Source organism: Dipteris shenzhenensis, chromosome 1, assembly GCF_047967505.1.
Source record: "Dipteris shenzhenensis isolate YYH24624 ecotype China chromosome 1, Dip_SZ_1.0, whole genome shotgun sequence".
Classification (NCBI taxonomy): Eukaryota; Viridiplantae; Streptophyta; class Polypodiopsida; order Gleicheniales; family Dipteridaceae; genus Dipteris; species Dipteris shenzhenensis.
In genome coordinates this window covers 72,558,193-72,575,048 of record NC_141596.1, presented here as the reverse complement: position 1 = coordinate 72,575,048, position 16,856 = coordinate 72,558,193, and the positions used below count along the sequence as shown (strand labels likewise).

The 16,856-nt window shown below is 45.3% G+C and overlaps 1 protein-coding gene across 1 annotated transcript in view; it reads right to left on the bottom strand.

Moving 5' to 3' along the window:
• Positions 1–14,852, bottom strand: part of LOC147906344 (glycosyltransferase-like At2g41451) — a 73,456-nt gene extending 58,604 nt beyond the window's left edge. The window contains exon 1 of the mRNA XM_087384269.1: positions 14,417–14,852. Coding sequence (XP_087240395.1) covers positions 14,417–14,746 — 330 coding nt within the window. The 5' untranslated portion in view covers positions 14,747–14,852. The remainder of the gene's footprint in view (positions 1–14,416) is intronic.
• Between the last annotated feature and the right edge of the window lie 2,004 nt (positions 14,853–16,856).

Sequence of the window (16,856 nt, the reverse complement as noted above, 5' to 3'; positions counted from 1 at the left end):
CAGGATTGGTTGGCTGTCAATTGCTAATCCACTCCTAGAGATGCGCTTTGCGATGTCTCCCACAATTGGCTTCGGAGACTGTTTGGGTTTGTGGGCCATTGTAGGACTTGTTTAGGTGCACGATTTCCTGCAGAGGCAGATCTTGTTCAGCATTGTTGTAGGGGTGCGCAGGCCTGCGCAAGGCCAGTGGCAAGCCAAGGCTTGCAGCTGACAAGGGCCCTCAGACCACGGGGCAGCAGGCCAAGTGCAAGCGAGTGTAGGCAGCAGGTCCCTACTGAGGAGCAGCAGCAGGTCAAGGGAGATTCGAGTAACACGGAGATGCAGTTCTAGACAGGCGAGGGAGGGGGCAGCGAAGGAGGAGGCAGGGCAACGGGTGTTGCAGGTCCAGGCAGTGAGGTAAGAGGCAGTGCAGGCAAAGGAGGAGGCAGCGTGGAAGAGAGATCCCGTGCTCCCACGTTGCAGCTGCTTGTTTGTCCCTCAATTTGACGCCCTGGAGGTTCCCTTTGACGCCCATTTTTTGTTCGCACAGTCGGGGAAAATCCGTACAGTTTTGCCGTCAGAAAATTCGAGGGGAAAAAAAAATCGTACTGTCAAAAATCCATACGATTTAGTCCGTACAGCCAGGAAAAATCCGTACAGTTTTGTCCGTACAGTTATTGGAGGCCAATCACGCATGCCAGTCATTTACAAGATCATTGCCAAAATGGTGGTTGATTCACTTGGTGATTGGAGGCCAATCACCCTCATGCCATTCATTTACAAGATCATTGCCAAAATGGTGGTTGATCGGATTAAAGGTTATTTGCATGATAGGTTGCATCCCTCCAAATATGGCTTTGTTCCACGTCGCCATATTACAAATAGCATTGCCAATGCTTATATTGGGATTGAATATGCCAATACACGCAGCAGGATGTTCTACTCTTGCAGGTAGATATTGCAAAATCCTTTGATACAGTTCAATAGGATTTCATCTCGCAAACTATGTGAGCTTTGGAGTTTGGACCAGGAAAAATCCGTACAGTTTTGCTGTCAGAAAATTCGGGAAAAAAAAAATCGTACTGTCAAAAATCCTTACGATTTTGTCCGTACAGCCAGAAAAAATCCGTACAGTTTTGTCCGTACAATGATTGGAGACCAATCACACTCATGCCAGTCATTTACAAGATCATTGCCGAAATGGTGGTTGATTCACTTGTGGTGATTGGAGACCAATCACGCTCATGCCATTCATTTACAAGATCATTCAATTTTACTAAGGCAGATCTTACATCTTTCATGTCTGTCTTTATGGAAATCTTCTGGCGATCCAAACATGGCAGAAAAAGTCTCAGGCTGCTTTCGATGCATCACATTTTTTCTCCCAAGATGCATGGTTGATTGAACATCACGGATATTCATGTGCATATTCTTGCCCACACGGGAAAAATGTTGCTGCAATTTCTGCACGGTGATCAGCCTTGGGCTCTTATGATTAGGACTCTGGTCACTCATATCAGTATTTCTACGTTTGGTCATTGGCAACTCGATCAATGGGATTTCTTTTTTGGCTGCACTGATGGCACTTTGCCTGGCTGCCCTTTTGTCTCCCGCTTGCTTCTTGACTGAAAGCATGTTCTTTCTCATCTGGAATGGAATGGACGGCAATCTTTGCTTGGGAATTCTTTGAGAGCTGAAAGCATTCACTGGTCAAAAGTCTTTCAGTCTCCCTTGGCTTTACATGAGCCTCGACATTCCTACTTTGTCTCGTTTAAAGGCATCACCTCGATTGCTGATGTTATAGATGATGCTAGTACTGTGCTCCCCTTTTCTCTAGCAGCCACTACATATGGATTGGGCTCTCATTATCGTCCTTTGTGGCGACAAATTACTTCTATGATTTCGCCTTTTGTTTCGATTTCTCCTTTGGAACTCCAGGACCGGCTGGAAGATTGGACTTTGACTTCTCCAGGGTCCTCTTCTCGTCCTTTGAGGCTATCTCAGATTACTGTACCTGCATTGTATAAAATCCTTTTGCCTCAACCTTGGGTTTCAGAGAGAGGTGATTCTGTTTGGCGAATGCATCGCACAGCCAAGTGGTGGAGGAAAAGATTACAGCAACTTCGGGCCTATAAAGTATTGCTTCGGCAACAGGTTTTCTTTTGGCGAGTTCTTTTGGGAGTGTTTCCATCTAGACAGCTATTAGCTCATCGACACATTGCTCCTGCACTTTGCCACAGATGTTCTGCTTCTTCAGAGACTGTGCCTCACTTGTTTTGGCATTGCCCGTGCTCTCGTGAGTTTTTTTATCTGCTTCAACAGCACCTACGAGCGAGATTCCCATCTGTTCCGTTTGGAAAGTTCTTCTGGCTATTTGGGTTTCATCCATCCAGACCGGAGTTTCATCTTTTCTTCGTTTGGGTTCGCTACTGGGCACTATGGACTTTGTGGACATATAGGAATTATAGAGTCTTTGGTGATCCTACTCTCTCTCTGTTTGGCTTTTTTACGCGTTCTCTGCAGCAATCTTTCTTTGCTTGCTTGCAGACCCACTACATAGATCATGAGGTCTTTTTAGCATATACTGAAACTTTCAGTTGATGTAATTGTAGCACCTTATTTTGAGGTTGTTACTCATATAATATAATCAATCAAAGATTTCACCCAAAAAAAAAAGTGTCACGATCTGTGACGTATTCCTTTCTCTATATCTTAGACTTATGGATGGTTTGATGAATGGACACTTGTGGAAGGGTATGCCCTTTTTCAACGGGACACTTCCTATGAGGCACAACCCTTCACAAGAGACACATTCTATTAAAGAGACACTACCATTGTAATGTACCCTCTCATCAAGGGTCACACCCTTCACAAGGGGTACACACCTCTTCATAAACATACACTTTGGAGTACACACCTTTTCATGTGTGACTCCACTCTCTATATAAGAGAGGCCCAACTGTATGGATGACACACTACAGACACTAAAGCAATACAAATATTCCTTGTTCTCTCCTATTTCAGTCTCCTTTCTGTTCCTTAGCACATTTCTAAATATAGTAAATCTAGGATTTCTTACATTGGTATCAGAGCAAATTTCAGTCCTGCCTGTAGGAAATGCCCCCCACCTTCTAGCCTATATGATACCTCTACTTCCACTAGAAGGAGATCCACGTACGTTGTGCATGGAAGAGATGGAGAGAATGAGCGTAAAAATTTTTAGCACCTACCTCACCTAAGTCATCAGTGGCCTCTCCATTTCCCTCACCTCAATAGTTGATGTGAATGGACACGACAAAGATCGTGTCTTTTGATGTGCTTGGGCTGTCCCAAATCCAAGGGACGTACCTTTTTCACCGTTGGAGGCACCTTTTGATGAAGAGTTTTTGACTCCTCACCCAAGGGACACACCGTGAAAAAGACACACCTTTTCTTGTGGGGACACCCCTCTTTAAAACAAGGATACACCCTTCATGAAAAGGTACACCTATTCCAAGGGTCATACCCCTTAGAATAGGCACACCCTTTGACACCAAGCACCCACTTATAAAAAGGTACCTAGAGGGCCAACCAGCCTTTCACCCAAGGCCTAATCCTAGACTACCCAAGGGTTCATAGAACCCACATTTTAATTATTGGTAACCACCACCCAGCAATAGGCACCTCAATCGCAAAAAAAAATCAAAACGCGATCTGCTCCGCCTATTTTCTGTCGTACGTGATTGTGCCATCTTCTTGTAGGAAGCCGTACCCTTTGTCAGGCCTCCATCTTGCACAGATCTCGATTGCCTGCATCAGCCGACTCCTTTGCATACCTGCCTACAAGACCTCTTCTTTCGAACAGATCCCCTTTGGAGCTTCTATTGTCACCTTTGCTGCCTGGATTCTGCAAACAAGATGTTGGTGCCAGAAAATTCGCCCATTTTTCCTTTCCTGCAAATCACCTCAGCCAGTCCCTCTCTTCCAAAAGACCTTGCCTCTACAAATAGATCGAGCCGCAACTGGTTGATCGTGCTATTGCTGGCGACATATCTGCCCACAACCGGACTGTTTGGTCACTGATTCGACCCCTGCTACAGCAAACCCTAATTTTAACTTTGGGAGCCTGAAATTTGTCTTCAACCAACCTCGACATCAGGACCTCCTTCAAATTGCAATTGATGCTGTACCCTTTCCAGCCCAAAGCCACTGCTGGTACACTATTTTCAGCAGCAAACTGACAATCATTCGTTGGTGCTAGGTGGCCTATTTCCTTCCTTCTTTGAGGACGTTCTCTCAACACATATTTGCTGTTTTCCCTTTTCAAACATTACAGCAAATGAACATCCCCTCATTCAGAAATGGAAACCCCTGATAACACCCCTGATATCCCTTCAAGGATACGTCAAGGCATCACCTATCACTCAATACCGTGTTCAAATTGCGCAACCAGCCCACTTTGGAGCCTTTGCATCGTGGGTCTTTTGTGTCACGTGCCCTTCCAGTGACTTGGACCACATCCTATATCTTCTGCGGGAGGCACCTCAATTACACTACTTCCTCAGCATAGTCCAGGTTGAGTTTCACAAGACATGTAAATACCCAGAACCCGATATTCCACACGAGTTTGCTGTCCATCTTTGGAGAGACTTTTACCCCTCAGTTTCAGCATCTCCAAGGTACTCTCCACCTCCTTCAGCTCACAGATATCCACCTGAGCAAGTTTCACCTTCCCCAAGACAATATTTACACTCTGAAGGCACTCCTTTTCCTGGATATCCTCCTCTTCCAACAGCAGCTCCTTACCCTTTCTCAGATCCGTGTACTCTGCAACCAACTACTGTCCTCTCACGAGCAGTAACACCAATTTTGGCATCACCAGTGTTGCCTCCTTCAGGACCTCCTTTGCCAGCTCAGATCCATGTACTCTGCAACCAATTACTGTCCTCTCACGAACAGTAACACCAATTTTGGCATCACCAATGTTACCTCCTTCAGGACGACCTTTGCTAGATTTCCACGGGTGGTTCCATCGTGCCTCGCCTGCCCCATCCAACACGAGCAATCTCAGGAAGCAGCCCGGATCTTCCTCTAGGAATGGTACAAACTAGAGCACAGTCTCATGCTCTTCTCACAAGGACCTCAGATATGTCGAACCGCTTGCGTCTAACCTCTCCGGAGATAAGCGACTCTAATCCAAAAAAGACCCATGAAGTAAATATACATGGCGAAGCATTACTTCAACTTCAAATTTCTCAACTTCAAGATAGCATTTTCGATCTGGTCCACAAAGTCCAGCAACTCCAAGATTCTCGCGAGTCGCAGTAACACACATACAAAGGATGACGTGATGCCACCCGACGACTATGTGGACCCGATTCCACCAAAGGTAGAAAACGTTGAACTTTGTGTCCTCTACCGCTTACTTCAAGCTTCCAAAACTAAAAGACTTGACATAAAACTAGCGGAAGCCTACACTAGTCAAGGAAATCGCCGAATAGTTGACCAGTGGCTCGCTAAAATGCGCATGTACTTTGACACTGTCAACCTCACTGAAGGCAAGAAGATTGCCTTGGCAGCCTCCCTCCTCAAAGATACAGCTTTTCGTTGGTAGCAACGACGCTTAAAGGACGGCAAAAGTGTGTTAACTTGGAAACGTTTTGAACACGTGCTCTGTAGCACCTCAACCTGGGTGGTATTTACTGGCATGCAAAGTAGCGCACCCATCCCATAAGTACGTTTTCAAATAACACACTTGGGAGTGTGTTTTTTGACAGTTGTGCATAACACTAGGAAAAAAACGGTGTATAATGCATGATCGACCATGCATAGCATATCCGATAGGCATAATACTTTCCACACACCTCAACCTAGGCGGTATTGAGTTGCACGCAATGTGGCGCACCCATCCGATAAGTACTTGTTCGCGGATAACACACTTAGGAGCGTGTTTTTTTCCGGATGTTAATCACACTGAGCCAAAAACAGTGTTTGATGCTTGATCAACCATGCAAAGCATATCAAATAGGCACAATACTTTACACGCGTCTCAACTTAGGTGGTATTTACTTGCATGCAAAGTGGCGCACCCATCCCATAAGTACTTGTTCAGATAACACACCTGGGAGCGTTTTTTTGACAATTGTGCATAACACTAGGGAAAAAATAGTATATAATGCGTGATCGACCATGCAAAGCATATCCAATGGGCACAATACTTTGCACACACCTCAACCTAGGTGCTATTGAGTTGCATGCAATGTGGGGCGCCAATCCAATAAGTACTTGTTGGAATAACACACCTAGAAGCATGTTTTTTTCCGGATGTGAATCACACTGAGGCAAAAACAGTGTTTAATGCTTGGTCGACCATGCAAATCACATCTGATGGGCACAATACTTTGCACAGGCCTCTATTCAGGTGGTATTGACCTGCATGCAAAGTGGCACGCCCATCCCATAAGTACTTGTTCAGATAATACACCTGGGAGCGCGTTTTTTGACAGTGGTGCATAACACTAGTAGGAAAACGATGTATAACGCGTGATCGAGCGTGCAAATATCCAATGGACACAATACTTTGCACGCGTCTCAACCTAGATGGTATTGACTTGGGTACAAAGTGGCGCACCATTCTGATAAGTACTTGTTTGGATAACACACCTAGGAGCGTGTTTTTTGATGGATGTGCATCACACTATGGCAAAAACGGTGTTTAATGCGAGAATCGACCATGCAAAGCATATCAAATGGACACAATACTTTGCACGCGCCTCAACCTAGATGATATTTACTTGCATGCAAAGTGGCGCACCCATCCCATAAGTACTTGTTCAGATAACACACCTGGGAGCGCGTTTGTTTACGGTTGTGCATAACACTAGGGGGAAAACAATATATAATGCGTGACCGACCATGCAAAGCATATCCGATGGGCACAATACTTTGCACGCACCTCAACCTAGGTGGTATTGAGTTGCATGCAATGTGGCGCGCCAATCTGATAAGTACTTGTTGGAATAACACACTTAGGATAGTGTTTTTTTACGCTTGTGCAACAGTTCATACTTGCCAATGTGGACTTCCAAGCACGCTTGCTGGAGATCGATGATTTGACTGATGATGATTGCCTCCATGCTTTCATCTCACGCCTAAATCCCTCGTTATGCATTAATGTCCTCAAAGCAGACATCGCCACCACTCCTGGCGCTATTGCTTATGTAGAGCGCATTACAGATTTCCTAAACACAGGGAAGCAGAGTTCTAACAAATCACAGAACTCTACTTTGGCCAAGGGTACTCGCCCTCAAGATAACTCAAAGTTCAGAAAAAACTCGGGTAATCAAGGTCATCGACAATCTCAAGATCCCAACAAGTCTCAGAAATCGTATGTTGGATCCCAACAGAAGCACTCCTCTAAGGATCGTGCCTCTTCCTCTCAACAAAGTCATGACAGTCATCAGCAACACAAAGGTGTAGCCTCTGACAAGAAGAACAGCTCCATCACAAAAGGACAGCTCCATCACAAAACGACTTTGTACCATCTGCACTGACGACCATAGATGGTTCGGTTCAATTGCCCAAAGCGACCCAAGCAAAATTCCAATATGGAACCTAGCACTTCCCAGGCAGAAGATGCTACTCCTGCGTAAGACAAGAAAGGCAAAGCTGTTCAAATGGCAAATACCATCCACATGAGCCATGCCAGCAACCCCGAACCTTCCCTGGCCACTCAAGTTCTTTGCATCCAAGGATCGATTCGTGGAACAACAGTCACTATCCTCATCAACAGTGGCTGCTCTCATAATTTCCTAGCTAGTTCTATTGTCGAAAGACTTCGGTTGACCACCAGTCCTAGTCCCATGGACTATTAGATCGAACTCGCTAATGGAGCTACCTTCTTGTGCATCCAACATTATACAAACAAGTTGAATTTTCACATCATGCCTCTTTCCCGATACGATGTCATCCTCGGACGACAATGGCTCTACGACTATGATCCATCAATTGGTTTTCGCAGCCATACTATCCAGTTTGTCCACCAGGGAAAACTTATCGAGCTAACTGGTTCTAGGAACTCTCCTTCAACTCCAGTTGCCTCCACCTTACAAGTAAAGAAGTGGGTTTGTAAACGTCAAGTAAAGACTGCACTTTTGTTGGCTACGGCAGTTGAGGAGACACCGACAAAGGATCCTCCTGAGTACCTCAACTAACTCTTTTTCCAACCTTACCTGGATATTTTCCCACAGAAATTGCCAAAGCAGTTACCAACTCGACGACCAGTGGATCATCCAATCGAACTTATTCCCGGTAGTAATCCACCATCGAAACCTCCTTATCGGGTTTCTTACACTCAAAATGAAAAAATCCAAAGACAGGTGACCGAACTACTCGACAAAGGTCACATTCGGCCTAGTAGCAACCCTTTCGGATCTCTTGTGCTACTTGTGGAAAAAAAGAATAAGTCAATGCGCCTCTACATTGACTACCGAGCCCTCAACAAGCTCGCTATCAAAAACAAGTATCCATTGCCTCGCATTGATGACCTTTTCGATCAACTTCTGCACGCAACACAATTTTCAAAGATTGATCTTCGTTCAGGTTATCATCAAATCTGCATATGAGAAGGCGATGAGTACAAGACAACTTTTCGAACAAAGTACGGACACTATGAATATTTGATCATGCCTTTTGGGTTAAACAATGCCCCGGCCACATTCATGACACTAATAAACGACATCGTCAGGCCTTGGCCCTTTCCTGGATAAGTTCGTCATCATTTACCTCGATGGCATCCTTGTTTTTAGTAGATCCTTACGTGAGCACAAACAACATCTTCACCAAGTTTTTGAAGTTCTCCACGCAAATTCTCTCAACATCAATGTTGAGAAGAGTGAGTTCTTCAAAACCCAACTCGAATATTTGGGACATGTTATTTCAGCCCAAGGCATCTCTATGGATCCCAAGAAGGTCGAGGTAATCAAAAACTAGCCTACTCCTAAGAGCGTTCATGGTATCCACTCTTTTCTCGGATTGACAAACTTCTACCATAAAAAGGTCTACCAGTTTTCCAAGATTGCAGCTCCAATGTCCAAATTATTGAAAAGCACGGCAGCTTTCTAGTGGCTTCCCAAAACAAAGTATAGTTTCCAACAACTCAATCAAGTACTCACTACCACACCTGTTATGGCTATTGCTGACCCAAACCTTCCATTTGAAGTCATGACCGACGCTTCCGACATCGCTACAGAAGCAGTCTTTATGCAAGAAGGCAAAGTTGTTGCTTTTGACAACCATAAACATTCGGATATCCAAACCAGATACCCGGTTTATGATAAGGAGTTTCTTGCCATTGTACATGCTTACCACTCTTGGAAACATTCTCTCATGGAAGCCGACTCGGTGGTAAAGATAGACCATCACTGTCTAAAGTATATCTTTACTCAGCCAGTAATGAACGCTCGTCAAGCACGCTGGGTTGAGTTTCTGGCCAACTTTCACATGACCATTGAGTACATTCTCGAACTACGCAATGTAGTTGCAGATGCTCTTAGCAGGTTAACTCTAGCATCAACTATGGTAATCTCTACATTCTCTGTGGATGTTCCGAACTCGTTCAAAGGGAAGTATCTCAATGATAAAGACTTCAGCACAGCAGTACAAGTTCTTTCGAAAGATCAACCTTCTACTTCCGAACAGAAGATCTTCTCATCCTATTCTTATACGGACGACCTTCTGTATTATCAAGATCGCGTCTATGTACCACATTGTAATGAAGGCCAAAAGTGGGTCAAGTTAGTGGGGGTTAGGATAATTAGTATTTGAGGGTGTTTGCTAGATAGAGAGGTCTAAATAGCTAAGGGGGTACTATATAAGTACCATCCTCTCATGTACTTGGGCACTTTTTGATGTGACATCTAATCCTATCTACTCTCCCTTCCTCCTTCCTGTCTACGCTCACTCACTCTCTCTCTCTCTTCCCTACTCCCTCTCAATCTCTCCCTCTCTTTCCTACCTCATTCTCTCTCTCCTACTGTTTCCTCTCCCTCTTCCCCTCTCTCTCTCTCCCTTCTGCTCCTCTATCCCCTTTCTCCAAATCTGTCCCTACCCCGTTCTCTACATTGGTATCAGAGCACCCTTTTCTGGCACTTTTGTGCTTCCCTTTCACCCTTCAGTCATTGAGCTGCTGTCCAACTGTGAAAATTGAAGGGCACATCCACAAGCTTTCATCCAAGTGCAATTGCAGAAGCCACCAGTGCATGCAGCAGACACGGTCCAATCCTGACGATCAGTGCTGACGTTCGTACATCTACTTTCGAATCAATGTCTCCCTCTCTTTCCTACTCCCTCTCAATCTCTCCCTCTCTCCTACCTCATTCTCTCTCTCCTACCCTTTCCTCTCCTCTTCCCCTCTCTCTCTCTCCCTTCTGCTCCTCTATCCCCTTTCTCCAAATCTGTCCCTACCCCCTTCACTACATTGGTATCAGAGCACCCTTTCTCCAAATCTGTCCCTACCCCCTTCTCTGCATTGGTATCAGAGCACCCTTTTCTAGCACCTTTGCGCTTCCCTTTCACCCTTCAATCGTTCAGCTGCTTGTCCAACTGTGAAAATTGAAGGGCATAGCCACAAGCTTTCATCCAAGTGCAATTGCAGAAGCCACCAGTGCATGCAGCAGACACGGTCCAATCCTGATGATCAGTGCTGACGCTCCAAGCAACGCCTAAACGACAGCAAGCCCTCCTGCATCTACTTTCGAATCAGCAACCGGTCAAGAACCACGAACCAGCTCTTCCGTTTGTGATCCTGCCTCTCTCGCTATCTAGTTCGACCGATTGACCCGCAAGCTGCGTTGATGCCTTCAAAGATCATACGTGAAGTCTTCACCCACAAGCTGCTCGTCAAGGATCCCAGGTCGTATGTGAGGCCTTCACCTGCTAGCTGCTCATCAAATCGTCAACCCCTGCAGTTGACCTCTCCCGCGACACCGCCCGCAGCCCGTCGTGAAGCCACCCCGCTGCCCTCGTCGCGCCACCTTTCTTTTTTTTCTTCCCTACCTTAGACCTTAGTCCAAGTTCCTAACTAGGGTTAGTCTGTTAGGTTAGGTTCAGGTTTGGTTAGATAGGTCAGGTTTAGTTAGTTGGGTCGGTTAGGTAATTGGGGTTTAATTAAGGGGTTAGGTTAGTGGTCAAGGAAACCCGATTTGAGCTAAGTTTTATTAGGGTTGAGTTATACTAACCAAAAATGTCTTAGTGGTCCTAAGTGTCTCAGCAGTCTTTAGGTTAGAGTCCTAACTGTCCTAGGTGACTTAAGTAAACCCCCCCCCCCCCCCAAAAAAAAAAAGGCAAGAAGGACAGCTCTTCACAGCCCCTTCTTAGGGCCTTTTACAGCCCCGTTTGGGCTCTTTTGGACTCCATTTTGAAGCCTCTTCATCAACCTTCCTCTTGAGCTTCTGTGGCCTTTAGTCACATGTATTGGGCAAAGTGTTTGCCTTGTGTTTCTCAAGTGTTGAGAAAATGGAGGGTGAAAGCTTTCCTGGTAGACAGAGGGGGAAGTCTTGTTGCAAAGGCCATCCATGCTTGCTGCATGACTTCTATCAAGGATGGTAATGATTGATTCGAGGAGCATGATTTGCTGATAGGGAAAAGTGTTTCAGAGGTTTCTTCCGGGCCCAGTTGCACGATACAAGAAGCGAAAGAAGGTGCACCTATTGAGGCTTTTATGGTGGAGACGGGAACATCAACAGATCAAGAGAGTATATTGTTTTGTTGGTGGGTTACTCAGGTCTGGGCTCATTTAGAGCTTGTGGCCGGTATGTAATTGGTGATTGGGATCTATGTAGATCAGCCACAGGTTACTCGGTTACGGAGGTTGCTAGAGTGACGACAGGTTGAAACAGACCCTAGGAGCATGGTGGCAAGAACCAGGCTGCCCTTAGATTCTAAGGGAGACACCTAGATGAACTGAATGTTTGTACAAGCATTGCTCAAATACACTGGCATGTTCGTGATCGAGAATCATGGTACCATGGCCTGGTACTTGTACGGTGTACCTATGGTCCGGCGTGGCTTACCTTGGTTCGGCTAGACCTGAAGGAAAAGGAGCTGCAGGTTCAAGGACCAAAGATCGTCGACATCTTCCCACTTGTTCTTTGAGGGCTTCTCTATGGAAGCTGATGGGCAGTTGCATCGACATGTGAGTGTTGGCACAAAGTTAGGTTGTTGCGAGGGGGCATTGGAGGTTAGAGGTCAACTGAGCCCCCAAATGAGGAGGACATGGGGGAGTGTAACCTGTAGTAGAATTTTGGGACCCATGTGGGTAGATCTGACTAAACATGGCGGCTGCCATGTTGGCCGTGTACGGAGCTGCTGCAGCAGGGCATGCAGAGGGCAGCGAAGCAGTACAGCATCCATACGGCCGCAAAAAACAGGAGGTATAGGGCCATTCACAGGCTAATGGCTCGCCAGCAGCAGCATATACAGATGACTGAGCAGGTGCATGGCTGCAACACGTGCAGCATCAGGAGCAGCAGTCCTTAGGGGCTATTCATAGGCCCAAGTACAAGGTCATCAGACTGCAAGTCTGGTCGACAGTACAGGTGGACATTCACAGATTGCACAGATTAGTCGGCAGCCTGCAGTCAGCAGCTCAGGCTGTGCACTACGTGGCCAGTCCTGTCGGCACCTGCCATGTGGCAGTCCAGGCAGCTGAGAGCTGCAGACTGGTCGGCAGCGACAGACTTGGTCGGCCCAATCTGTGGGTGAGATCGGGTATACCTTACGATGGGCCAGCCAGATCAGTAGGGCATAAGCCCCCCCATTGGGGCCTTGGCAATCATTAACAGCGCCTCGCAATTGGCTGCATTGCAGAGCAACAGGGAGGCCATCGATCATCCATAGGTGCCTCAGCATTGCCTCAGTTCCAGCAGCAGGGAGATCCAAGGATTGTGACGAGCACTCAGTCTATAGGGCTTCATCAGGAAGAGAAGCAGCGCTCAGAAAGGCACCACTAAAGGCAACCCCCTGAAGCTCTTGGTGAGCATGCAGGCTGACAGAAGATTGAAGGTGTGAGGAGGAGGTAGAAGACAGCTCTGAAGGTGCCAGGGGTCCACATCTAGGCAGTTCCTTAGGGGGTAGATAGTGGCACACTGAGCACGCTTTTGTATCAGATTTTGTCTATCTTGGAGCACGTGTTTTGCTGTATTACTCTACAGTATACTGTACAAGATCTGTGTCTGTAACTAACTCTATATACAATTGTGTGCACAACGTAAAGGAGCAAGATGATTTTACCATTGTGTGTTAATTGGGCTACATTTCTATACATTCTTGCACTGGGAAGTGTTGGCTTCAGCAAGCAACCTCTGTCCCTGTCTCCTAGCAAATCAAGCCAAGAGATATTATTCACTTGGCCCTAAACACCAAAATGAGAGCATCACGATGTAGGTTTTCCATCGATAGAACCCCATAACACAAGATAGAACATTTGAGACAATGTAAGAAGCTGCATTGCTTCTATTCTCCTTAAGAGAGCACGCCATAGAAATGTCCTTATAAGAAACTTAAGAGGACGTTCCTTTTCCTATAAGCTTTTCTAAGAGTTCATTCCATCTTGGCCATATCACCTTGACCTTTAAGCAGCCTTGCCACAAGACCAACCTTCTAATAAAGGCTACCTTTGACTATCAACCTAATAGCCCTCACGGCACACCTCTACCACATGCAATACGCAGTAATTCGGCGGCGTACCATCACCATGATCATGGTACCAGCGACTGTTAGACACATCATTATTGGACCAATGTACCAATTAAGCGGAAATCCAATCGGCTATTCGAGCCGCTAACCAGCTTGTTACTAGCCAGCCTCCACCATCGCCCCCCGTTCCCATGAATTAGTCAAGTTGCACGCAAGGACGCAGACCGAATGTTTGCCTATTATTTTCGCAACGGGTTCAGAAATCGCTGACTGGCGTCACGTTGTCTTCTGATGTACACGCGTACTTTGCGCATCAATAGATCGAACTTTGACAGAGGAGGCTCTGAGAGTTCGAAAGCGATCACGTAATCGTTTGGCATATAGATGGATCGATTGGGGCGTGAGATCACAGAACATTATAGCAATAGTGGTAGCATTTCCTACACTTTACAAAGTCCGAGCCGTTTGGAAGTTCCCTAATCTAGCAATCAATATGTATTCCACGTCGTTGATGACCCAAAACATTTCTAGCTGTTTTGAATAGATCGGAGCGATGTTTCGTCATCCGCCGTCAAGATCGTCATTCAGAACGAGTTCAAATTCTGAATTACGATCAAAACTGAGCGAAAACTCACAAATTGCAACAATGAAACAAATCGAATGGTCTAGTTTCTTAACGTTTGCCCGGTTCTGATAAAGAAGAGACCAACTTTGAAGCCCAGCAATACAGCAATGAGCAGGGATGTGATGAGGGAATGCGAACCTTGGGGTGAGGGTCGTTGAGAATGCGGTACTGCCAGCCCGGATGGTAAGGGAAAGTGGGCGAGGTGCTACGGTGCAAATGATCGGAGCAGTCGGTGCTGGTGACGGAATGCCCATTAGTGGGCGAGCTGCCGGAGGCACCGGGCAATTTGGAATCGTCGCCGCTCCAGCGGCTGATGGAGGCGGGATCGTTGAGCTCGCCACGCCACTGCAATGCGAAGGCAAAAGCGGCGAGGGCGAGGGGGAGGAGGGTGAGGAAGTAGAGGATGCGGAGGGGGAAGGGGGAGGACGAAGGGGGAGGGGAACCACGCGATCCATACAAGCCGGCCATGCCTCTCTTCTTCTTCTTCCTCCTCCTCTTCTTCTTCTTCTTCAAAGTAGTTGCGAACTAGCTTTCACTAAAAACAAATATAGCAACAATCTGTCCCCTTCTTTTTCAAAACACACCTTCCAAAGCCACACCATACGTTGTCGCTTCTTCAACGCCAAAACACTAACATTTTTCCCACAAAAACACCAACGCTAACATACTCATCCTCCCTAACACAAACACACCCCCCCTCCCTCCCACGTACTTTCCAAAGCTAGAGAATATCATTGGCCTGCCTTAAGGTAGCCTATATTGACTTTTTTGGTCTTAAGAAGCTAAAATTCACTAATTTTTGAAATATTTCTAGCTTTTTTGTGATTTGTTTAGGCTCCACTTTTTGGCATGCCATGTGGGTAGCCTTAGCAACGGTTCGAGTCTTGCAAAGCTAAAAATCCTGATTATTTCTATTTGTTCGGGTGAGAATTTCCTATTACTACTCTTTATACACTCTTTCCTTTTCATGCCTCCAAAGTTATGCTCTCTCTTAAGCATTTCACTCACCCACACGCAGGCCTAATGAATGATAGATATATATCATTCACCTTGTTCTTCCCCCTTTCTCTCTTGTTTCTATTTTGGTCCCCTTTTTTCTTGGCCACTTAATATCATTCCAACTTTTTCTCCATCTTTTCCTCTTCACGGCAGGCCACTTGAAAGTGGTTCAACTTGTTTTTGTAAGTTATCACTTCTTACAACTATTAGGTAGTCCCTAAGAAAGGTAAAACCTTATAAGGTAGTCAACTAAATTGCATATACCCTAAAATTCATATTAGGTAGTCCCTAACAGAGGTAAAATCTTAGCTTTTTTTACCACTATAGCAAGTTAACCAGGGTTGGTAGGCAACGTAGGGATGAGACCTAAATGTATGCCCATCAAGCCTATTGCAAGATGCCATGGGTTTGGAACAAGGCAATATATAGGGGGCTATTAATTGGCATTCTTTTTACAGGAGTAACTTCCTATGACCTGGTACACGGAGGGAAACAAAGCTTGAGCTACGATCTTTTTTCCTAACTTTTGTTTCTTTTTCCCACAAAGATTGTTGGTATACATTTTCACAAAAGATCTTCACAAGGACTGCCAACTTCCTATGGAAAGCCTGGACGGCGTGCCATATCAATCAATACAATTTGATGTGGGATTAAGATCTTGGGAGGGTCACTGATACAACGCCTCACATGCTGCTAGCTAACATAAGTTATTAGGAACTCCTTGATTGTAAGTGAGCAAGAAAGACATCTAGGAGAAAAGTGATAGATTTCACTGTTGAGAGATATGCTACGAACAAATAAAAGCTCATGGAATTATGCAATTACCATGTCACATTCACGTATCTTATCGTATTTTAAAGCCTATTAAGGTATAGCCTTGATTTCTACAAGGAAATCTAAGCTTGACACTCCATTAGAGCTTTGATAACCAAGTGAGCAAAAAAGACATCTAGGAGAAAAGTGATAGATTTCACTAATGAGATATATGCTACCGATAGATAAAAACTCATGGAATTATGCAACTACAACGTCACATTTCACATATCTTATCATATTTTAAAGCGTTACAACTTTCTTAAGGTGTAGCCTTGTTAAGGTCCATTGAGCAACTATGTGTTGAAAACACCATCATGAGCTCATGAAGAATATAAGGCTTCAAGGCAATCACCTACTTACATGCACATTCAGAGATGAACTAGACATAGTCTCCTAGAGAATATTAAGATCTTTATATCACAAACAGTGATGAAGGTTGCAAAATTCCAATATAAACTTATAGTTATATTTACTTGATGAACAAAGCCATGCTTACTAGGGCTACCTCCTTGTGTTATTAATCATTGTCAAGCCTACCTATGCAATCTCCACCATTTGACAACCTCCCTGTCCAAAGCTTATAACGTCAAAAACATAGCATGATAAGCCTACCTATGCAATCTCCACCATATGACAACCTCCCTACCCAAAGCTTACAACATTTGAAACATAGCATGATAAGCCTGCTTATGCAATCTCCACCATATGACAACCTCCCTATGCAGAGCTTATAACATCTAAAACATAGCATGATAAGCCTGCC